Source organism: Somniosus microcephalus, chromosome 2, assembly GCF_052327205.1.
Source record: "Somniosus microcephalus isolate GS21.2 chromosome 2, FLI_Smic_1.0, whole genome shotgun sequence".
NCBI classification, from domain to species: Eukaryota; Metazoa; Chordata; class Chondrichthyes; order Squaliformes; family Somniosidae; genus Somniosus; species Somniosus microcephalus.
In genome coordinates, this window is record NC_140988.1 from 315,515,332 (window position 1) to 315,540,466 (window position 25,135).

A 25,135-nucleotide genomic window follows, 5' to 3' on the forward strand; every position below is an offset into this window, starting at 1 on the left:
CAGGCGATCTAAAGGTCTGGTTTTACTTCAGGGCACACTGCAGTGGTGCCACAAACAGGCATTAAGCCTGTTATTTGTAAATGCAAAGGAACTAAAGCCTGTTTCAGGCATGGGCCCTGCACGCCTATTTTCTTCCCACCAATATAGGTAGGTGGCACACATCCGGCCGGAAATTTGCGTGCACTTTCTGCCTGCCATATTGGGGTCTTAGTAGGCTCGTTAGTGCCTGAAGAACAGGCACATTATAGGCCATTATTTGGTCATTTATCTCACTACTGTTTGTGGGATCTTGCTATGTGCAAATTGGCTACTGCTTTTCTCTACATGACAACAGTGACTAAGTTCAAAAGTACTTCATTGGTTGTAAAGCGCTTTGGGAAGTCCTGAGGTCATGAAAGGTGCTACAGTATATAAATGCAAGTTCTTTTCTTTCCTGTGAAATCACTGGGCAGCTAACCCAATACCAGACAGGTTATCATCTTATAGTGGTTACTGCGTGTATACCAAGGTCTATTTCACTATTTTGTATTCCATTCCCATGGCTGTTTCTTACTTTTAATTCAATGCTTAACCTTCATTTGATTTAATCTGCTCTATAGCATTGGTAATGATCAATTTCTGCTAATACAGTGCTAATTGCCGTTTATATATTTCAACCTATAAATACTGATCATAAAAAAAACATTTTTTTTTCTTAGTCCCAAAGAGCTCAATTTAGAGGCACTGCTAACAACAGGAAAGTTATTTTTTTTAATGACAAAGAAGTATGTTAAATGCAGGAAGTGGGATATTCAAAAATGACGCTTCATATTTCTAGAACAGTGATCTGCAACAGGATAGCTTCAAGCTGATTTTGCTTAAATTCAAAGGCTTCTTCAATTATAAGCAGATAGGGCACGTACCAGCATCCTCGGAGACCTTTTTAAGTGTAGCCTGAAGGAAACTTAGGATATCGGCATTTCCTGAAAGTTTGTAGTAATGAAGTGCATCATGACCCAATGCGTCTACTAACTTCAAGCTGGCACCCCTCTTGACTAAAATTTCGACAGCGTTTCCACTACCGTGCTCACAGGCCAACATTACAGCAGTCCTAGGGACAGGGGAAAGAAACAAGAAAATTGTGAAACCATAAATTTGTCATGTACATACCAACAACTAAAATTATTAGTTTTAGCGATTATCAAGAGACTCAAACACTTGTTGTGCATTACACTACCAATTACATTGCAATGTGCATTTTTACTGAGATACCGAGGTGAACTATTATGGTCCATAATCGTAACACTGAGGTGAAGATCATAAAAGTGAAGCCAAGATAAAATCAGGACATAACTATTCGGTGAAGCCAACCCTGAGTTTTAAAGCCTGAGAGTTGTAGGACAAAGGAAAGATATTAGTAGGGGAGCAAAGGCAGACCTGCTGTGCCCGTTTTTCTTGCACAAAAAAAACACCAATTTTGTGGTACCAAGACCCTTGCCCGAACTGCGATGGATGGATATTGAGGTGTCTATGGTGACTGCCTGAAACAGGTGAAAGACTCCTTGCATATACTAATGAAGGGTCCAACACCTGTTTTACATGCATCAGGCATGCTCCACTCAGTTTTTCGGGTTCTTCTGCAGCCTAACCAGTGGTCCTTCAATTGACCGCTGAAGGCTGCCAACAAAATGGCAGGTTTTTCTTTTTAAGCTTACGTTAATGTGGAGCCACAAGAAGCAGCAGTGCTCTGCCTGGCTCCACAGTAATACTCCGGGCCACTGCCACCCCACACTCGCTTCCCTCCAGTCGTCTACAACCACCCTACCCCACGACCTAATTGAGCGCAGCTGCCGGCATCGTAAGAGGCCCAAACTGGTGAAAAACAAAGCAACGAGCTGCCTCTGGATGCCCGACTGGCGTCTGCAACTCGCCGGAATTATGAAGGAGATGAGCCCCGAAGCCCAATTTAGGATAAGCCTCGGAACTCCTGCTCTTGGTATACGTATTGGATGCATCACTGATCTCGTGTCGCAGTCCTGGGAAAAAAATGAGTTACAGTAGCAGACTCGTGACAACACGCAATTTCAATACAGTGGGGAAGTAGGGTGAGGAAGAAGAGGAGTTTCTAATATGGCATATTTGGAGTTTAGGCAGAACAAGGGAGCAAAGTTCTCAGCAGCACTGGCCATAGTGTTAATAAACAGAGGATGTTAAGAAAGATTGCAATAGAAAGATGGGTATTGGAAGCTAGCGACGATGCTGATTAGAAAACAGATTAAAGCTTTTTCTTGTATCCACTCCAGGAATGCAAAAGATGCAAATTTCCCCAAACATGGGAGCAATAAACAAGTGTTAGACGAATACAGAACTATAGCGAATTAAGAATTGTTGAGGCGCAAACAAGTGTTTGACATGAAAGAAAAAGAGTGCTTAGGATGGAGCTCAAAAAAATGTGGTAAATGTGATAATGGTTAGTTTTGCTAGTTGCCTTTATAGTATAGGGTTATCGTTGCTTTTTGCCTAAACATGAAACGTTAAAAAGGGCAGCATAGTGACACACCAGTTTGGTGCTCCATTATGTTGCACCATGGAGAGACCTATATCATTCTAATGTGCCTCTTAGCAGTCAGTAGAAGGGTACCAACAAAAGTCTGAGAATATCTCATCACTCATCCTCTCAGCTGTGGAAGGTCCATGCTGTAAGGAAAGACTACCTCCTTTAAAAAAATAAAAAAAAAATCACAATTCCTCCATTTTTAAAGCTGTGGTTGATTTCTTTTTTCTTGCCAAACACTTTCTCCTTCCACAACTCTTGACTATCTATAAAGCCCCGTCGGCCTCCAAATCATTTCTCACTCATCCTTGCTCATCATTCCCTATTTACTTGTTTTCTCAGAAGGAGCATGGGAACACCATCACCTCCAAGTTCCCCTCAAAGTCACACACCATCCGGACTTGGAAATATATCGCCGATGGGTCAAAATCCTGGAACTCCCTACCCAACAGCACTGTGGGGGTATCTTCACCACACAGACTGCAGCAGTTCAAGAAGGCAGCTCACCATCACCTTCTCGAGGGCAATTAGGGATGGGCAATAAATGCTGGCCTTGCCAGCGACGCTCACATCCCATAAACAAATAAAAAAATTCAGAACACCAAAATTCTTTCATCTAATCAATTTGAGATATATGTAAATTAATGAACATATGAATTTAAACTTTACATATGGCCCCCGAGGCTCCATGGTACAGCACCTATGTGGGCCATGAAGACCAGAAGCTAACATAACCCTGATCTAAACTACCGTTGCAAATACATTTGGAAAGTTTCAGGAAAAGGTTACCTAACTGAAAGCAGCAGATTTGCTATATTTTTTATCTGCTAAAGAGTTAAACTGAATTGTAATCTTATAATGAATAACAAGCAAAACTTAATACAATATGCCAATCTATTCATACTTACAAACAGTATGCATTTCCTGATTATTACACCATATGGCAGATTAGTAATGGGTCTGTAACTGAATTGGTAAAATTTTGCTTGCATGACTGCCTCTTCCATCATTAGACGCTGTCCAATATGAATTTACAACGGTAATATTTCAAAAAGGTATTCTTCTACATCACTGTATATCACTGCCTCGATTGTTAGGCCAGGGGAAAAAACAATGCCTTTGAATGGTTGGCACAAAATACAGAAGAATCTGATAGCTCTGATGGTGCACATTTTGTCCTAACCTCAGAAATTCAATATTTCAAATACCACCTGGGAACAGGATGAAGAGAAAAATCACAAAGACTGGACAACATTAAAAGGAGCTGCTTGTAACTTCAGGACAGAAGATGGATTTATTTAGTGGGTCCTGTCAAAACAAATCCAATAAACATATTTCATTAAAAGGAAACCTACGTTTAATATTCTGAATACGGACTTCTCTTGGCAAATCATTCACATTCTTGGTCTGCTTTTATTCCAGCTTGCTTCTATCTTCCAAGTTACTGATTGGTTAAATTAAACTTGTACTTCGATGTCTAGATTCTGTTGAATTTGCAAGCTTTAGTCCTCTCTTCTTCTTAGGCAGTCCCTCGGAACCGAGGATGACTTGTTTCCACATTAAAAATGAGTTCTCAGGTGACTGATGAGTCCAATGTGGGACCTACAGTCTCTGTCACAGGTGGGGCAGACGGTGGGTGGGGTGCTTGGGTTGACGTGCGCTCCTTCCGCTGCTTGTGCTTGGCGTCCGCTTGCTCCCGGCGAAGAGACTCGAGGTGTTCGGTGCCTTCCCGGATGCTTCTCCTCCACTTTGTGCGGTCTTGGGCCAGGGATTCCCAGGTGTCGGTGGGGATGTTGCACTTTTTCAAGGAGACGTTGAGGGTGTCCTTGAAGTGTTTCCTCTGCCCATCTGGGGCTCTCTTGCCATGTCGGAGCTCCGAGTACAGCGCTTGTTTTGGGAGTCTCGTATCGGGCATGTGGACGATGTGACCCGTCCATCGGAGCTGATCGAGCATGGTCAAAGCTTCGATGCTGGCCGGAGTGAGAATACAGACGTTGGTGTGCCTATCCTGCCAATGGATTTGCAGGATCTTGCGGAGGCAGCGTTGGTGGTACCTCTCCAGTGCTTTGAGGTGCCTGCTGTACATGGTCCATGTCTCTGAGGACCAGCCATATAAATACTGTGGCTACAAGAGCAGGCCAGAGGCTGGGAATTTTGCAGCGAGTGTCTCACCACCTGACTCCCCAAAGCCTTTCCACCATCTACAAGGCACAAGTCAGGAGTGTGATGGAATGCTCTCCACTTGCCTGGATGAGTGCAGCTCCAACAGCACTCAAGAAGCTCGACACCATTCAGGATAAAGCAGCCCGCTTGATTGGCACTCCATCCACCACCTTCAACATTCACTCCCTCCACCACCGGCGCACTGTGGCTGCAGTGTGTACCATCTACAAGATGCACTGCAGCAACTTGCCAAAGCTCCTTCAACAGCACCTTCCAAACCCGCGACCTCTACCACTTAGAAGGACAAGGGCAGCAGACGCATGGGAACATCACCACCTACAAGTTCCCCTCCAAGCCACACACCATCCTGACTTGGACCTGTATCGCCGTTCCTTCACTGTCGCTGGGCCAAAATCCTGGAACTCCCTTCCTAACAGCATTGTGGGTGTACCTACACCATATGGACTGCAGCGGTTCAAGGCGGCGGCTCACCACCATCTTCTCGAGGGCAATTAGGGATGGGCACTAAATGCAGGCCTAGCCAGCCAGCGACGCCCACATCCCATCAATGAATAAAAAAAATAAAAAAATAATAATACAATAGGGCGGGTATCACTGCTGCTCTGTAGACCATGAGCTTAGTGCCGGTTTTGAGGTCCTGGTCTTCAAACACACTCTTCCTCAGGCGACCGAAGGCTGCACTGGCACACTGAAGGCGGTGTTGGACTTGGTCATCGACATCTGCCCTTGTTGACAGTAGGCTCCCGAAGTATGGAAAGTGGTCCTCTAGCTCTATTTTGTTTACATGTGTCCATACACCTTTGATTGCAATTACACAGCAGATGATTTTCTTTCTTTCTAGCCTCCTCTCCTCTTTGCTACTAATTTCTTGATTAAGCAAAGTAGCCCAATTACCTATTAGAGAAATTATTACATAGGATATACGGCACAGAAACACGCCATTCGGCCCAACCAGTCCATGCCGGTGTTCATGCTCCACTCGAGCCTCCTCCCGTCTTTCCTCATCTAACTATCAGCATAATCCTCTATTCCCTTTTCCTTCATATGCTTGTCCAGCCTTCCCTTAAATGTATCTATACTATTCGCTTCAACCACTCCCTGTGGTGGCGAGTTCTGCAATCTCACCACTCTTTTGGGTAAAAAAGTTTCTTCTGAATTCCCTATTGGATTTCTTGGTGACTATCTTATATTGATGGCCTCTAGTTATGCTCTTCCCCACAAGTGGAAACATTCTCTGTTATATTTCGATATTCTTTTGCTAGCTGGTAAACTACAGTGCAAACAGAACTAGGCTGATTGTAAATCAAGAAACAAAAGACTAAAGTAGGTAACTGGTTAGATCAGGAATCAAAATATGAAGGCGGGCGGGGGGGAAGAGAGATAGGCTCAAAAAAGAAAGTTTGTAAGTAGGCCCTCATTATAAAACAACTTGCATCAAGGGAATGTTTCAAAGTCCTGAAGAAACCACAGCGGAAGGCTGGGGTGGGGGGGGGGCAAAAAGTTAGTGTTTTAGACTGTGCCAAATGTGGACATGGTTAATACCATTATTACCATTAATGAAGTCAGATTAAAGGATTAATATGTAGAGCACTGATGCTCTACAATTGGCAACTTTAAAACCACTTGACTGCTGCTGTTAAAACATTGTATTTATATTGTAGAACCTCTTCTACTTGAAGTGGTTCTGCAATGTTTTCAAGGTGGCTATAACTTTGTTTAAATTTCAGAGCAGCAGTAGCAAATGTGGAAACATAGAACTGCATAATATTTACAGCACAGAAACTGGCCATTCGGCCCAGCGGGTCTGCACTGGCATTTATGCTCCTCCCGAGCCTCCTCCCACCTTACGTCATCTAACCCGATGAACATATCCTTCTATTCCTTTCTCCCTCATGTACTTATCTAGCTTCCCGTTAAATGCATCTGTGCTATTCACCCCAACTATTCCATTTGGTAGCAAGATCCACATTCTAACCACTCTGAGTAAAGAAATGTCTCCTGAATTTCTTATTGAATTTATTGATGACTATCTTATACTTATGGCTCTTAATTTTGACTGCACACCTGCACATCAGCCATGATCATATTGAATGGTGGAGCAGGCTTGAAGGGCCGAATGGCTTACTCCTGCTCCTATTGTCTATATTTTCTAAAACTGACTGATTGTTATAAAGTCAAAAACAAAATCAAGAAAAAAAAACCTGCATCAGTTTGCTGGTGACAGGCATTGCACCTCTGGTGATGTAGGAAACCCCATCTGTGCCATTAAAACACCAGATGCACACGATTTTTACAACACTACTGCAACCAGTCAGGGTTTCCTCCAATGCCACAGGATAATAAAAATGCATCAAAAGATTCTAAGAATCTTGAGACAGAACAGATTTCTGCTAGCACTGCAACTCTATCATTAAAAAAAATCGTTTTAAACACAAGTTTACAGCATGTTCCGAGAGATCTAAATTCTCCTAATTTCACTACTAATTTTGTCAGAGAACTACAGTATTTGGTCTTTATCGGTACTATACATATTTACAAGTCGACAATGGAAGTACATTAGATTGGCTCTGAAGCAGTACTGCTCAATCCTTTTTAGTTAGTCATTTCGCTCCAGAAGCAATATTTCCCTCAAATTCAATGCTGGCATAAGTTAACCCTGAAAATAAAAAGCAGCATGGTCACTGAAGTAGGGCAATGCCCAAATATTCTACCATGGATCTACTATAGCACAAAACCTAGTGTAAAATATTACACAATGATACTTTACTTTGTATTTTCTTTCTGCATATAAAACATTCAAATTCCATTTTTAAACAAAATCACTACTGCTTTTAGCTCCATTCATTCTTTTTGCCTTTTCCAAGGTGGCTGTCCAGGTTACACATTTTTAACAGACATAGCATTTTTATTGAATTTTGTGCGCTAGTCTATTAACATCTATTTAGTGAATCTTCATCAATCATTGTTTACTCTCATCAGGCATTTAAAAAATATTTCCAGATTCTCCTCCTCTTCTATAAGCAGGGAGTTATTTTAACATCAAAATAGCAAAGTACTTCAACATTAGTTTGCATGAGATAGAACATTTCCTCCCTCCCCCATGCTACTCTGGCTGTGTTGCTCAAAGTACATGTCACCACTCTCGACTGTAATTTTATCTGGCATGTAAAGCTCATTTCACCATTCTCATACTTCACTTCCTCTGTTCCTCCCCTGCTTCACTATCACTTTGTTGAAAAACAGGCTGAGGATGTCATTTTAAACAGAAGCCATGAAATATGAGATTAATGATTGAAATGGAGAAGTGTCCTTTGACAGCCAGCATAAACCCAATCTTCTGATTTATGTGTCGCAGGAAACCAATAGATGTTGGTGTACAAGTAGTGAGATCCCCGAGTGTGTGCAGGCATCAGTTAGACCTCATCTCGAGTAGTTTGCAATCCTGGTCACCAAATAGCTGGAAAAATATCAACCTCCATCGGGTAAAGAGGCAAGCAATAAGTGTGCTGCTGGTTATCAGAAATATAAGCTACAAGGAGTTATGCTTATTTTCTTTGGAAAAGAGGCTTCAAAGTGATCTAACTAAAGTTTTCAAGATTATGAAGGAAAATTACAAGGTTGATCCAGTTATACTATTCACTATTTTAAAAGCTCAAATACTATGGCTATAAGTTCGAAACTTAGGAAATTAGGAGTGAGAAGGGGTATCATCGATCATTTTTATCCAAATGGTAATAAGAGTTGTGGAATGAGTTACCAGGGAAGGACAATGAAGCTGACAGTATAAATGGGATGAAGAGACAATTAGAAGGGCTTCTGGTGAAAGAGAAGGGATTGCGAGTAATGGCAAAGGCAGGTAAGTGAGGCTAATTAAAAAAAGGGATATTTTGGGGCGCTTAAATGCCTTTTATTTTTTCTAAAAAAGCTTGCATTCTTACACTGCAATTTATCCACTACTGGTTAAGGCAATTAAAAAAAAAAAAATAAAGTTTAGCACAACCACACTGTTTTCACAATGCATTATATTTAGAAATATCAGTGTCTTGCAAAGTAACTTAATTGCTTGGTTATAAACAACATTCTGTATACAAGCTTTAATTTTGTTATAATCAAATTGGCCAAATACACACTTCACAAAACTGGAGATCTGTGTTTAAGTCGCAGAAACTTAAAACTGTCTACAATGCCAGAACATGAGCACTTCAAGTGTCTCATCGCATACCCTGGAAACGTATTGCTTTGCTGTTTGCTCCAGGGAGATGCAGTGATGCATGAAGGCAATGACACGTATAGCCTATTTATCACACGCTGATGTACAGCATTCAATCTTTAGCGAGCACCCAACCCAACAAGATATCAGTTCTCACAAATTGTATTTAATTCCTATATATTTAGTGTAGTCAAGCTCATATTGCTTTAGATTACAATTTTATCCTGTTGCAAAGATATAATTAACTGTTTTTGGGAGGACGAGGATGGGAAAAAGGGTAAAGCAAAACTAGCTAAATCTCCAAAACTGTGCAATGATAATTAAAAAAAACACACATTTTGAATTAATGCACCATATTACCTGCCATTCCTGTCTCTTGCATCAATATCTGCTCCTTGGTCTATCAGGTAACGACACACCTCAGCATGGTTGCTCTGTGCAGCCTGGATCAGTGGAGTAAAACCTTCCTAGAGTTCCAAATAAATGCAGGGTTGCAGAGAAAAAAAGAACTTCACATTTCAGCTTTGTGCACAGATAAGATCCTTACACGGGTAATCTTACAACTTAGAGCAAATGATTAACAATTCAAATTGGATTTGAAATTTAATATATTTTTTTTATTTTAAAAAGGGTCCCTTGATAGACTCATTGGTAAATGAATCACTGAATGTGGTATTGAGACATATTGACCAGGATATTTCCAGAATTGCCAGTCTTGTGCAGAACTAGATAATTTGCTAGGCTTCTTGGTGCCATACTCAGTCAAATGCTGCCTTGATGTTAAGGTAGCTAATCTCAACTCTCCACTGGCATTCAGCTCTTGCATCCATGTATGCATCAAAGCTGAGATGTGGGCGGGCTATTTGGACATGGGGGAGAAGGCTCCCAGCCAGCGAGGGCTGCGACCCTGGCTCAGGGTCCGCCAGCCAAAGTTTCCCCCACAGAGACGCCCCTCAGAAGGTCTCAGGGGGCCCGCAAGCCCGAGAAAAGATGGTCACCCACTTTACAGTGGAGTAAGGCGGTCTCCCGAACCGGGGAGAAGCCAAAGAACAGAGGCCCCCACTCAACAGCCATAAAGCTGCGAGGCACCAGAGACAGGAGGCAGTCCAGCTTCGCTGCAGCCAGCAGCAATCTGCGACAGTGCCAGAGATTAGCCTGGCCGTCCGGAGACGGGTGGCATTTGTATTATAGCTATGTGTGTGTATATAGCGTGCTTTTAAGGTGTATTTTAAGTTTTGTTGATATAACTAGTTTTAAGTTTAAGTTTAAAGGCCTAGAAATTCAGTTGGGCGCGCCAGCCGTTAGCGCCTTAGGAGGAGTAGATCTCGAGCGCTAGGCGCTTAGCGCCCGGGCGCAGCACGATCTGCGCCTCGCCCCAACTTCAGTAGACATTTAGCGCCGGCGCAAAGTCTTAGCGCGCGCCCTGCTGCGCGCGCAGATCATGACGTCATTTCGTCGTGCAACGCCCTTTGTGCACCCGGAACCGGAACTTCACTCGCGCCGCCCCATTGTGCGCCGGGCGGCCCTAACGACTGTGAAGTGGAATGGTACACAGCCGAGGCGGGCCGCGGGGAGCGCAATTTAAAGGGCACTTACCCTGCACTATAAAGGCCAGCCATTTTGCAGCATTCACTCTTGTGCAATGGTTTTTTGGAGCGAGACCAAGGAGGAGAGCTTACTGCTTTGGCCCAACACTAGGACAGGTATTTTTGGCTCAGGCCAGAGCTTAGCAATTATCTTTGCCTTCATTGAAATCTCAGTGTTTGCCAGCATATAATGGGGGCTGCATTGGGTGCCAACGCTGAGTTTCAGCCTTATGCCGGAAGGGCTTACAGACGCCGTGAGAGAGTGGCAGCCCTGGCTAGACGCAGAGGGGGCAACAGGCGTCGCCAAGTGAGGCCTTACCCACCCAGGGTATACCGCCAGCAGTCCTCCTATCTGACCATGTCTGCCGCGCAGTGTGTTAGGAGGCTGCGATTCAGAAGGGAGGTGGTTGCAGACATCTGCCAGCTGCTTCACAGAGATCTGCAGCCACAGCTGATGCGCAGGACGTCTCTGTCGGTGGCAGTGAAGGTGACGGTGGCTCTCAACTTCTATGCCACCGGCTCCTTCCAATCCGCTGCTGGGGACATCGCTAACATCTCCCAGTTCGCCGTGCATTGCTGCATCCGCCAGGTGACCAATGCCCTTTTCAGAAGGAGACATCAATTCATCTCCTTCCCCATGAGCCTGGACAAGCAGCAGCAGCGTGCAGTGGGATTTGCAAGAATAGCGGGCTTCCCCATGGTGCAGGGTGCCATTGACTGCACGCATGTGGCTTTGCGGGCACCTCTGGAGCATGCCGAGGATTACCGCAACCGGAAGGGCTACCATTCCCTCAACGTACAGCTGGTGTGTGACCACAGGCAGCGCATCCTAGCTGTCAATGCCCGCTTTCCAGGCAGCAGCCACGATGCCTTTATCCTGCGACAGACAACTGTGGCTGACATGTTCCAGGCACAGCCTCCCCCAAGAGGATGGCTTATCGGGGACAAAGGCTATCCTTTGTGTACCTGGCTCATGACCCCGCTCCGCGCGCCCACGACCCCTGCTGAAGAGGCATACAACGAGAGCCATCAAGCGACTAGGAACATCATAGAACAAACAATCGGCGTCCTCAAGCAACGGTTCCGCTGTCTGGATCGCTCCGGGGGAGCCCTCCAGTATTCGCAGGAGCGAGTCTCCCAATTCGTCGTCGTTTGCTGCATGCTGCACAACCTGGCTATCCGCAGGACTCAGGCACTGCCACCTCACGTTGGACCACCACCTCAGGAGGAGGAGGAGGAGGAGGAGGAGTACCAGCCCAGGGGGGAGGCAGAAGGTCCAAGGGCCCCCCGTCGGCGGCTTATTGACCGTCACTTCTAGGCCCCCTGTCAGGGAATGGCTTGTGCCAATGAAACAACATGATTGCAGCCGCTCCGCAAGCCCTCAGCCGGTTAAGGCAACAAACACTTCAAAGATCAAACATGGACAATGTGAATAAATAAAATGGTTTATTGTACAAACTCAGGGCTCTTCCCACATGAAAACCAAAAACAGACGAAACCCCCAAAAAACACACACACACATTACTCACTCCCACAACCTGGAGAGGATTAACAAAACAGTGCAACCAAAATGGCCGTCATCCTCGGCCTTCGTAAAAAACAAACATCACATCCTCGGCCTCAAAAAACAAACACAACTGCCCACACATTCTACTTTTTGGCCCGCGAGGGCGATGCCTTGGGCATCTTTGTGTGGCCCCTGCCCGCCCTGCTGCTCCTCCTCAAAGTGAGGCCATTGGCTGCTGCGAGGCTGGGGGCAGGCTCCTGAGGGGCACATGTCGTGACGGCAGATGCCCTTGGGGGTCGGCCTAGACGACGTCTGGCCGTCGAGGGGCCGGCTGGTGAATGCTGCAGCTGTGGCTGGCCAACATCAGTCGCTGCAGCAGCTCCTGGCAGCTCCACTGGGGGAGTGGCAGTGGCGGCTGGAGGAATGGGGGCAAGCTGGCGGATGGCAGACGCTCGCTGGTCGCCTGAGACACTGGCACTCGCCCTGGCCAGCACTGCAGCATGCGCACCAATCTGCCGAGGGACAGACCGCTGTGCTGCTGCAGCGCGCCGGGTGCCCTGGCGATGCCTGGCTGACACAGCGAGTGTGGCACCAGTGAGTGCCCGTGTTGACCTGTTCAGTGACCGCATCAGAGCAGCCAGTGACTGCACGGCACCACTGATCACCTGGCCAGTCGCTGCCAGAGCTGCCCCGAATTCCGCCCGACTCGCTGCCTGATCTGCCCGGAATTCCGCCCGACTGGTGGCCTCTGAGGGCCCGAACTCGGACACACTCCGAGACAGGGACTCGATGGCCTCAGGCAACCGTGCCACTACCCCCATGAGCTCCGTGCGCCGGCGCTCCGAGTCCGCGGACAAGTCCTCGATGCGGCGCATCTCCTCGGCGTTGGCCGTCTCCGGACTGGAGGCCGGGCTCTCCCTCTGGGGAGAAGGCCGCCGAGCTGGCCGACCCTTCCTGCGTTGCTGGACGCCGCTGGGCCCAGCAATTGGACTCCCCTCCGACCCTTCCCCCCCCTCTGGGGAGAAGGCCGCTGAGCTTCCACCCCCCTCCCGCGTTTCTGCAGGCCGCTGGTCCCAGGAGCTACCCTCCCCTCCGACACTTCCCCCACGCTCCCCTCCAGGGAAGACGTGTCCCCTACATTGGCATGGGTTGCCACGGCTGAGGGTTCCCCTGATGGGCCGCCTTCCTCTTGCTCCTCCTCCTCCTCCTCTTCTGAGGGGCTGTCACTGGCAACTTCAGGGACCTCCTCCTCACCATCTGAAAGCAGGAAGGCACAAGAGTAGCTTTAGAGTGAGGAGAGGGCGTCAACGAGGGATGCACGAGTGGTGGCATTCAGCGCATTGGTCGGACAGTGGCAAAGGATGTAGATCTGATGCGCAAGTGGGACGAGAGAGGTCCAAAAGGTGATGTCCTTACCATTGGTGCCCAGAACAGGGTCGGCATCTCCAGATGCAACGGGGCCAATCACCCGGGCACCCATGATGCGCTCCACGCGATGTTGCAGCTCGGTGAGCGGCTGGATCTGGGGTCCGCCTCCCCCGGTCGCAGTCTGGCTCCTCTTATTATTGGCCAGCTTGGCCTGCAAGAGAAAGGACGGCCTCTAAGTACAGTGTGTAGCCCAGATCTTGTGTGCACTGCCTCCCATGGTCGAATAGCCTGGCCAGTGTGTTAAGTGCACAATGTGCAATTGATGTTCATGAGTGTCCCATAGCTGCTGCATGAGGGCTGGCCATTAGGGCTTTCAGGTCCCTTTGCCCATAATGTGAGGTGCACATGCAAGGATGAGGAGGACACTGGAAAGGGTACTCACCCTGACAATCCTGGCGAGGTCATTCAGCTTTTTGCGGCATTGGACACCGCTCCTGGGGACCTCGCTGTTGGATGACACCTTGGTGGCGACATGCCTCCAGGCTCTTCTGTAGACGCGGGCCGGCGGCTTCCTGCCATTGTCCGGAAACAAAATATGGCGTCTCTTCTCCACAGCACCCTCAGATCCATCTCTGAGAAGCGCTGCGCTCGTTCACGGGCCTTCTCCATGGTTTCAGGCGCTATTTGGGTCCAGCAGCAGTGTTCAGGCCTAGCTGCAGGGCTCCACTATCCAGGGCGTGGCAGCAGACCAAGTCGACCCTTCCCCCTTAAGAGCTGGCCGGCGCCAGGGTGTCTGCTGTCAATCAAGAAATGGCCGCACCTGCGCTGCGCCCGGCCTCGGCGCTATCGCTCAGCACCTCCGGCTTAGCGCCTAAAGAGAGGCGTGCATCGCCAGTTTTAGCGCTCGAGCAAACTCTTAGGGCGAAGCTAATGAATATTGGGGAAGTGGCCTCGAATTTGCGCCGGGCACAAACTTTAGCGGCCGCCTGACTTTACCGCCCCAAAAGTGGCTATAATTAATTTCTAGGCCAAAGAGTTTAAGTTTACATGTGTGCCAAATGTTTGTATTTTGGTCTGAGGTCGAGGGACCCGACCATGTCTCCACCTAAGGCAGCAGGTCAGTGAGACCTGGCTGCGTGTCCTTTTAAGTTGTTGCAGGAGATTGGAAAATGAAGCAGCCATGTTCGCCCAGCCCGAGCTGGGCATCGAATGAAGATACGGATACGGAATGTTGGAGATCACCTCGCCACTGGACGAATCCAGGAGACCCCGCAGCGACCTTCGGGAAAAACCAGACAGGGTCCGGAGGAACTTGCCTACTCCTCCTACAGGGAGGAGATGGCCCCAGCTCGGTGGGGCACGGCCCCCAACCGAGCACTATCCTGACCGAAGTTCACTTGCGGGAGACCTCGCTGTTCAGGAGTCATGATGGGGAAGCGCGTTCCCCAGGGGGGTGGGTGGTGATGGCCCGGGTAGGATTGTAAGGGAGGGGGAGACCCAAGAGTCACATGGGTGCAGTCAGGGGAGGTAGGAACTCACCCGGGGGCCCACGGGCAAAGAGGGTAAGTGTGGCTGGGAAGGATGAGTGGGTGGCCGGATCTGGGATCCAAGTTTGTGTGGGGCCAGGGAGAGCCGCCACACAGGCACCCATCATTTTCTGCAGCCAGTCGAGGGAAGGCGGGAGGGGGAGGAACTGGGAGTCATGATCCCATACTCCCCGGTCTCGGTCTGTGCCAGGGAATTTTAAACATGAGGGGTACCCCGCCTCCACACAGGGACAAGGGAACGGCTCGGGGCTGGCGGAGCAGGCTGGTCTGTAAATCCATTCTGTCTGTTTCAAAGTTTAAGACAAAGGGGGTGGAATGTATTTTTACTGCCCGGGTGGGAGGAGCAATACCCACTCGAATTTCACGACCCATCATCGGCACGTGATGGTCAGGGTTTTATTTAAGCATGTTGTTTCAAATGTTTAATGTTTTTTTGTATCTTGTGTTACAGCCCCAAGTTGAGCAGAGGCATAGGACCCTCTCCGTGCTTGGGATCATTTTGATTACATTTTGTAATAAGTTATAATGTAAAAGGTGTTTGTAAATTTGGTTTACATTGTATAATTTTACAAGCGTGTAGGGGTATGAGACCCCTTATTGAAAACTGAAGTATCTGTAAGATGCCTACCGTACCATGGTTTTTTTTCTTGAATTTAAGGGGAAGAGACGGGACGGGGATCAGTGGCAGATGGCTATTAGGTAAATACAGGGGATGGTTGTTTGTGAGGGGTCAGAAATTATTGCTCATTTCTTCAAGAGGATACTACAAGCAAGCTGGAAGTATCCAAGGGCGGACTGTAAGAATTCGCAATAATTTACAGTTCTGAAGATTAATTTTTTTGATTAAAGAATCCCTGGGCGTTGTGCTTTTAAATTTCCAGGGATAAAAATGGCTGTCACCACATGGCTGAAGACAAAGGACAATGCTTTGTTTACAAAGCAATTGAATGCTATTAGCATTTGTTTGTATATCGAGTGGATACATCTAAACTGCAGAAGAGACTTTTGGATCTTGAATGGGAACCGTTTAAGAACTGAATGGTCTTAAATCACCTAGCATTCTGGACAATAGAGCAGTTGTATTTCCCTTTTGTTTCAGCCGAGGGAGCTCCGGAAGACACATTAACCCAGTCCAACCACTTTGAGTTAGCCAATCACAGCTTTCTCTTGTGTATTGGACCCTTTGGGTGGGAATTTTGCACACAGCCCTTGCAAGGCAGAACGGCAGGGGGCTCACCAGGTATAAAGATAGCTGCTGAGAAGCTATCTCTCTCTTTACTTCCTGGGACCAGAGGTGAGCAGGGTGTTCTGACTCCTCGGCAAGGCAACCAAGCAGGAGTTAGGGTGTGGTGATTTAAGGGTAATTGCTAAGATTGTTTAAGTAACATTGGAGCCATTTTATCCCTTGTTTTCGCCGTCTGCAACCCCGTTATATAGTTTTACTGTAATTGCTGTGTTCGTGTGGCATAGTTTATTATTTTGATTGTAGTTTATTTAGGTAATAAAACTTGATTTTTCTCTCATCCAAACCACTTGTCCATTTTAATATCATTAATTATAAGTTCCTCCACTCAGAACTGAAGGAGGGGTAGCGATTCGAAACCGCTGTTTGTAAATTGGTCTGGAGTGCAGCAGCAAAAGGCTGCTGACCAGGTGATCATTGCCAATATCTCCCAGTTCGCGGTACATTGCTGCATCTGCCAGGTGACGAATGCCCTCTTCAGAAGGAGACGTCATTACATCTCCTTCCCCATGACCCCAGACAAGCAGCAAGAGCATGCAATGGGATTTGCAAGATTAGCGGGCTTCCCCATGGTCCAGGGCACCATTGACTGCACGCATGTGGCTTTGTGGGCACCTCTACAGAATGCCGAGGATTACCACAACCGGAAGGGAAACCATTTGCTCAACGTCCAGTTGGTGCGGGACCACAGGCAGCTGATACTAGCTGTCAATGCCCGCTTTCCAGGCAGCAGCCACGATGCCTTCATCCTGCGCCAGACTTCTGTGGCAGACATTTTCGAAGTCCCGGCTCACCCAGGAGGCTGGCTTGTCGGGGACAAGAGCTATCCTTTGTGCACCTGGCTGATGACCCCGCTCCGTGCGCCCAGCACCCCTGCTGAAGAACGATACAATGACAGCCATCAAGCAACCAGGAACATCATTGAGCACACAATCGGCGTGCTCAAGCAACGGTTCCGCTGTCTGGACCATTCCGGGGGAGCCCTTCAGTACTCGCCTGAGCGAGTTTCCCATTTCGTTGTAGTGTGCTGCATGCTACACAACCTGGCTATCCTCAGGACTCAGCCACTGCCAGCAGACATTGGAGGACCACCAGAGGAGGAGGAGGAGGAGGAGCACCAAGATGGGAGCGAGGCACAAAGTGCAAGGGCCGTCCGTCGGCGGATTATTGCAAGTCAGTTCTAGGCCCCCTCTCAGGGAATGGCTTGCGACATTGAAAGAAAATGAATGGAGCCGCTCCGCAAACCCTCAGCTGGTCAAGGCAACAAATAGTTCAAAGTGCAAACATGGACAATCTGAATAAAGACAATTTTTTATTTTACAAACTCTGTGCCCTTCCCGCATGACAAACAAATACAGAGAAACCCCCCAAAAAACAGTCAGACACATAACTAGCTCTCACAACCTTGAGAAAATGAAAAAAAGTTAAACAAAAATGACCATGATCCTCGGCCTTCATAAAAAAAACACAACATTGTCGGCCTTCATATAAAAAACAAACACAACATTGTCGGCCTTCATATAAAAAACAAACACAACATTGTCGGCCTTCATATAAAAAAAAACATTTTGCCACACCTTCTACTTTTTCGCCTGCGAGGGTGATCCGCCTCGCTTGCGCGATTTGCCCCTTCCCGCCCTGCAGCTCCTCCTCAATGGGACCCCAGTGGCTGCAGCAAGGCTGGGGGAAGGCTGCTGACGGTCAGATGGTGAGTCGGCAGATGCCCTTGGGGGACGGCCTGGACCAGCTCTGGGCTTGGAGGGCCCGGCTGCTGACTGCTCCAACTCTGCTTGGGCGGCAGCAGTCTGTCCTACGGGTGGTGGCAGCTGCAGTGGAGGAGTGACAGTGTTGGCAGCAGGAATGCTGCCAGCCTGACAGAGCACAGGCACCCCCTGGTCGGCCGATACACTGGCACGCGCACGGGCCAGCTCTGAAGCATGCGCAGCAATCTGAAGCACAGACTGCTGGGCTGCTGCGGCGCGGCGAGGGCCCTGGTGATTCCTGGCCGGTCCAGCGAGGGTGGCAGCAGTTAGTGCCCGTCTGGCCCTGATCTGTGTCTGCATCAGACCAGCCAGTAAATGCATGGCACGACTAAGCACTTGGTGGAAGCCGCCTGTGCTGCCCTGAAGTCCTGCAGACTCCTGGCCTGTGCTGCCCCGAAGTCCTGCAGACTCCTGGCCTGTGCTGCCCTGAATTCCTGAACACTCCTTGCCAGTGACTCTATGGAGTCAGGCATCCTTGCCACTGCAGCCATGAGCTCAATGTGCCTGCGCTCAGCCTGGGCACCCATTTCACCAAGGAGCCGCACCTCCGCTGCGTTCACCGTAGCAGGACTGGAGGCCGCACTCACCCTCCAGCCGCCGAGCTTCCCCACCCCTCCCGCATTGCTGCAGCCTGCTGGGCCCCGGAGCTTCACCGTCATCTGACCCTTCCCCCCTGCTCCCCTCCAGGGAAGACGTGTCCCCATCATGGCCATGGGCTGCCTCGGCTGAGGGTGGCACTGATGGGCCGGCTTCCTCTTCCTCCTCCTCGAATTCCGAATCAGTCGCAGTGCCAGCTTGAGGGCCCGCCTCCTCACCTGGCGATTCATCATCTGAAAGCAGGGAGGTACAAGAGTTGCTTTAGAGTGAGGACAGGGCGGCAGCGAGGGAGGCACGAGTGCTGCAATGCACTGCATTGGTTCGAGAGTGGCAAAGGATGCTGGTGTGAGGCACAAGTGGAAAGAGAGAGGTCAAAAATGTGATGACCTTACCATTGCTGTCCAGAACAGGGTCAGCATCTCCAGTGGCGATGGGGCCAATCAGCCGGCCTCCCATTATCCGCTCCACTCGCTGCTCCAGGTCGCTCAGGTCTTTAAGGTCAGGACGGCCTCCCCCGGTCCGTCGCTGCTGCCTCCGATTGTGGGCCAGCTTGCCCTGCAAGAGAAAGGACGGCCTCTTAGTGTCAAGCCCTGATCTTGCCTGCACTGTCTCCCATGGTTGAATAGCCCTGAGTGTCAAGCCCTGATCTTGCCTGCACTGTCTCCCATGGTCGAATAGCCCTGAGTGTCAAGCCCTGATCTTGCCTGCACTGTCTCCCATGGTCGAATAGCCCCGACAGTGTCAAGCCCTCATCTTGCCTGCACTGTCTCCCATGGTCGAATAGCCCTGACAGTGTCAAGCCCTCATCTTGCCTGCACTGTCTCCCATGGTCGAATAGCCCTGACAGTGTGTAAAGTGGTGAATGTGCATGTGATTTTCATGAGTCCCATAGCTGTTGGATGAGGGCTGGGCATTGGGGCTTTCAGGACCCTTTGGCCGTAAAGTGAGGTGCCCATGCAGGGATGAAGAGCATACTGGAAAGGGTACTCACCCTGACAACCCGAGTGAGGTCGTTGAACTTTTTTCTGCACTGCATGGGTGTCCTGGGGACCAAGCTGTTGGAGGTCACTCTGTTCGCCACCTCCCTCCAGGCTTTTCTGTACTCACTGGGCAGCGGCCTCCAGCCACTGTCAGGGAAGAGGACAGGTCGCCTGCACTCCACTGCGCCAACCAGAAGCTTCAGAGCACCCTCACTGAAGCGCTGTGCTCGCTCCCTGGCCTTCTCCATAGTCGTGGGCGTAGCGTTCTTGAAGCAGCTCTGTTTAGGTCTAGATTCAGGGCTGCAGTGTGCAGGTGCAATCCAAATCGACCCTCCCCCTTCAAGAGCTGACCGGCGCCAGTGTGTCTGCCTTCAATCAATAACTCGCCGCACCTGCGCTGCGCCCGCCCGCCCTCAGTGATAGCGCCTCGGCTCGCCGGCTTAGCGCCTTATGATAGTTGTGCACCGCCTGCTTTAGCGCAGCAGCAACCTCTTGGGGCGATGCAACTCAATTTCAGCGAAGGTGGTGCTAAGTTGCGCCGGCCACTAAATTTAGCGAACGCCCGGCTGTAGCGCCCCAAACGTGGTGACACTGAATTTCTAGGCCATTGTCTCATAAGAACAGTGTGGTGGTCATTCCTACCAATGCTACTGTGGGCAGAGATTTCTATGACAGGTAGGTTGTTGAAGAAATTGCTGAGGAGCAGTAGCCTGAAGTAAGGCTTTTGGAAGAGTGAACAAGTGTGTTGCAGAGAGAATGGTTCCTCCAGAATGCTTAGATGGGAGGAAAAACACACATTTCCTTGCTGGTGGGATCAAGCTGCAGATGGCAGAAATATTGGAAGATGAACAAGCAGATGCAGAAGCTACTGGGATAGATAGTGAGGATGAAAGAACATTGTTGTATTGTTGAGCAGGCATGAGAAATGAGCCAGACACAATCAGAGGCCTTGTCGACTGCATGAAAGAAAACCTCAGTTTAGGGAAATTTCCAAAGCTCTGGGACAGCAAACAGTCATCAGACCCTTTCTTTTTCAGTTCTGAACGTGTTCTAACTGAAAATCTCAAGTTGCTAACAGGCCTATACATTTCCAGTGCGTTCTGCCTTTAATTCAGATTTTTTAGCATTTACAGTTTTACTTTTCATGTCAACTGTATAATCTCATTTGGCTTTAATAAAAGTGTTTATGATGGGATGTTGGGTCTACCTTCCATGTTGCTGGATATAATGCCACATTTGGTGACTGCAGGTTACCCGAGTTATGTAAACATTGCTCTTTAAAAATAAGCACGGTTTATGTTAAGGTTTCAGTCATGTTCTACAGAAAATGAACACATTCTTATTGTTCAGACGAAACAACTACTGGGCAATTAACCATTAGGAATGAGTGCAAATCCAGACCAGGAATTCATTAATCGCAAGCTTGGATTGTTCTAACTGCCCGTGCCAAAACTAAGCTTTCAAATGTCAAAACTTGCATATTTATCTCTTTTGGAACTTTTTTTCTTCTACATTAGATAGGTTGGCAAAAAGATGTGCCAAAGCAATCTTGTAAGGCGTTTAGTTCAGTCTCACGGGTTCAGTTCGAGAATTATACAATTTCACGTGATTAAAAAAAGATCAGTTTACAGTTGGTAGAGAATTCAAGACATCTAATATTTTCCTTCATAAAAATCGAAGCTTGATCGAACAGGGTATTCAAAAGCTGCTCATTGTTCAAAAGGATTCAAGTGTTCAAACATGCTCATATAATCTCAAACATGTCTAAATATATAGGATTAACCTGGGATGCATCGTGTGTACTGGTATGCAACCAATAATTAGGTTTTTTTTAAAATAAGGATAAGGCGTTCTTAATTTTCTCCCTAGCCCTAAGAGTATACAACGGAGCTGCTTTCTCATTCTTCACTGATCTACGAGAGGCAGCCAGAGCAGACTCTCCCCAAGGATTGTTTCTCTCCTTCCTGCAGTGAAGCAGGACTTTCAAAAGGCTTTCGAAAAGGTCCCGCATAAGAGATTAGCGTGTAAAGTTAAGGCACATGGGATTGGGGGCAAGGTACTGACTTGGATAGAGAACTGGTTAGCAGACAGAAAGCAAAGAGTTGGAATAAACGGGTCTTTTTCCGAGTGGCAGGCAGTGACTAGTGGGGTACCGCAGGGATCGGTCCTTGGACCCCAGCTATTCACAATATATATTAATGATCTAGACGAGGGAACTAGATGTAATATCTCCAAGTTTGCAGACGACACAAAGCTGGGTGGGCGTGTGTGTTGTGAGGAGGATGCCGAGAAACTCCAGTATGATTTGGACAGGTTGGGTGATTGGGCAGAAGCAATATAACGTGGATAAATGCAAGGTTATCCACTTTGGTGTCAAAAACAGGAAGGCAGATTATTATCTGAATGGCAATAGATTGGGAGAAGGGGAAGTGCAACGAGACCTGGGTGTCCTTGTGCACCAGTCGCTGAAGGTAAGCATGCAGGTGCAGCAGGCGGTTAAGGTGGCAAATGGTATGTTGGCCTTCGTAGCGAAAGGGTTTGACTACAGGAACAAGGATGTCTTGTTGCAGTTGTACAGGGCCTTGGCGAGACCACACCTCGAGTATTGTGTGCAGTTTTGGTCGCCTTATCTGAGGAAGGATGTTCTTGCCATGGAGGGAGTACAGCGAAGATTCACCAGGCTGATACCTGGGATGGCAGGAATGACGTATGAGGAGAGATTGGGCTTATACTCGTTGGAGTTTAGATGAGAGGGGATCTCATTGAAACTTATAAAATTCTAACAGGACTAGACAGACTCGATGTAGGAAGGATGCTCCTGATGGCGGGGGAGCCCAGAACCAGGGGTCACAGTCTAAGGATAAGTGGTAAGCCATTTAGGACAGAGATGAGGAGGAATTTCTTCACCCAGAGAGTGGTGAACCTGTGGAATTCTCTACCACAGAAGGCAGTAGAGGCCAATTCATTCAATATATTCAAGAAGGATTTGGATATATTTCTTAAGGCTAAAGGGATCAAGGGATATGGGGAGAAAGCAGGGACCGGGTACTGAATTTGGATGATCAGCCATGATCTCATTCAATGGTGGAGCAGGCTCGAGGGCCGAATGGCCTACTCCTGCTCCTATCTTCTATGTTTCTATGAAGCACCTAATCTTTGCTTGGTTGCATCCCACAACATGGGCTGAGATCAAAAATGGAGGAAAATAGTGCTTCCTTATTCCATGGCACCTTGCATTCATATTTTGACTGCAAAATTTAATTTCTTCACAATTCTGAGTAGATTGTAAATCTCTACAGACAGCGTCAGTACGGAGTCATATAGCCTACAGAAACAAAACCCCTAAAAGCAATTCAACCAACTTTACAGTACAAGGTGGTTATTTTTTTTAAATTATGCAGGAGAATGTCTTGATTGCATGTGTGACATAAATACAAACAGATTTTTAAATAATATATCCTACCAATAAATGAGCAGCTGCTACTATGTTCATGTGCGGTCTGAAAGGCTTTTAAATTAGAAGTCTCAAATAAATTGGCTGAAAAACAGTTCTGAGGAATACACAGTGTATATTCTACTCTTGAACAGGAAGAGGTGACCGAACAGAATAAAATTCCCTTTGCGGCCAAGGAAACAAAAAGCTTTTTGAGCTGAAGAGAAATGCTTTCTTTCATTTGAAAGTTGTGGGTTTTGTGGATTTTGTGGAATCTATACACAAATGCAATATGAAGTTTCTGCAAATGTTCCATAGTTATTTAGTGTGAACATGCCATAGGTATGAATACTCAAAAGTGTCATTTTTTGTGCAATTTAGAACCAGGCTATTTTAGTCACAGCTTTGGACTATTAAAATCTAAATAAGCTTCGGAAGAATCTTATGTGCCATGTTACATTAAGCATTTCAATATTTGTTCCGCCATAGATTATTCAAATGGAGACCACACATGCATTTTTATCATCAGTAAATCAATACATGCGGTGATCGCTACAGTAATATCATAACAAGCATTTCTAAAAGCTTAACTGCAAAATGTCAACTTCTCTACCACACATCATCTTGAATCCTGGCAGAAGTTTTCTGAAATATGCACAAACATCCTAAATATTTAAATTGAAACACTACAACCCAATCAAACTGACTTTTTAATTTGAATAAATATACCCTATTTAAGGCATAGATTATAGTGAATTGAATTTTCTTGAAAGTAATTGCTTGAAGGCAAAAGTGTTTAAAAATGCTTTATTGTAAGAATGTCTTTTTTCTGAATAACTTTTTGGTGCCTACTTTTTTGTTTCAACTATTTCAACAGTTACTAGATGTAACCTTTGTAAACTCAATTTTGTACCCATTTATATAACTGTATTATAAATGGGCACTGCATTGCAGGAAGTCAGCAAGCATAAACAACTTTAAATGAGACTGTAAATGTCATTGTTGGAAAGCAATCAGCCTGGGTGGAATAGTGGAGATGCACAAATATTATGGAATGTTGCTCAGTTGCCTTGGGAAAACGGGTCAAGGGAAAAATTTTGCTGAACATTCCCTTTGAAAATTAAATAAATTGGGTAGAGTTAATAATAGGTTGTACATGGTGTGTGGGAAGTAGAGTTACAGGACAAGCATGATATACTTGAGACGTTTAATATATATAAAGATCACATTTTATTAAGTAATGTTATCAAGTGAGATCAAAATCATTCAAAAAATTGTGCAGCTGGATTCAAATATGTTTGCATTACTTTATGGAAAACTGAAAGATACAAGGTGGATACGTACTGCGTCCTTGATATTAATAGGGCACTTGTGTTCACACAGCAGTTGAACAATGGAAATAGAACCACTTGCAGCTAGAAATTAAAAAGTGAGTTAGTACTGTGTCCTTATACATAACGGGCATCAGTTTATGTTACTTATATATATATTTTTTTAAATTGCAAATTCTTAATTTATACCACAAGTATGAGACTGAAATCAATAGGATAAATTTTTCTTAACATAGAAGATAGGAGCAGGAGTAGGCCATTCGGCCCCTCGAGCCTGCTCCACCATTCAATGCAATCATGGCTGATCATCCAAGTTCAGTACCCGGTCCCTGCTTTCTCCCCATACCCCTTGATCCCTTTAGCCTTAAGAAATATATCCAACACCTTCTTGAATATATTTAATGTATTGGCCTCTACTGCCTTCTGTGGTAGAGAATTCCACAGGTTCACCACTCTCTGGGTGAAGAAATTCCTCCTCATTTCTGTCCTAAATGGCCTACCCCTTATCCTTAGACTGTGACCCCTGGTTCTGGACTCCTCGACCATCAGGAACATCCTTCCTGCATCTAGTCTGTCCAGTCCTGTCAGAATTTTATAAGTTTCAATGAGATCCCCTCTCATTCTTCTAAACTCCAGCGAGTACAAGCCCAATCGACCCAATCTCTCCTCATACGTCATTCTTGCCATCCCAGGTATCAGCCTGGTGAATCTTCGCTGAACTCCTTCCATGGCAAGAACATCCTTCCTCAGATAAGGATGAATAAAATTGTGCCATAATTTTTTCAATAGAGTTCACATTTTTATATAGGAAAATGGCCCAAAACCCTTGTGCTTGTCCAGGGAAACTCGACCA

General features: G+C 47.0%; 1 protein-coding gene across 1 annotated transcript in view; it reads right to left on the reverse strand.

Annotated features, from left to right (window-relative positions):
* Window positions 1-25,135, reverse strand: part of rai14 (retinoic acid induced 14) — a 227,263-nt gene that overhangs the window by 100,755 nt on the left and 101,373 nt on the right. Inside the window, exons 7-9 of the mRNA XM_085966328.1 lie at window positions 24,296-24,366; window positions 9,288-9,394; window positions 903-1,090 (exon numbers count right to left, since the gene is read on the reverse strand). Of these exons, the coding sequence (XP_085822454.1) occupies window positions 903-1,090; window positions 9,288-9,394; window positions 24,296-24,366 (366 nt within the window). The remainder of the gene's footprint in view (window positions 1-902; window positions 1,091-9,287; window positions 9,395-24,295; window positions 24,367-25,135) is intronic.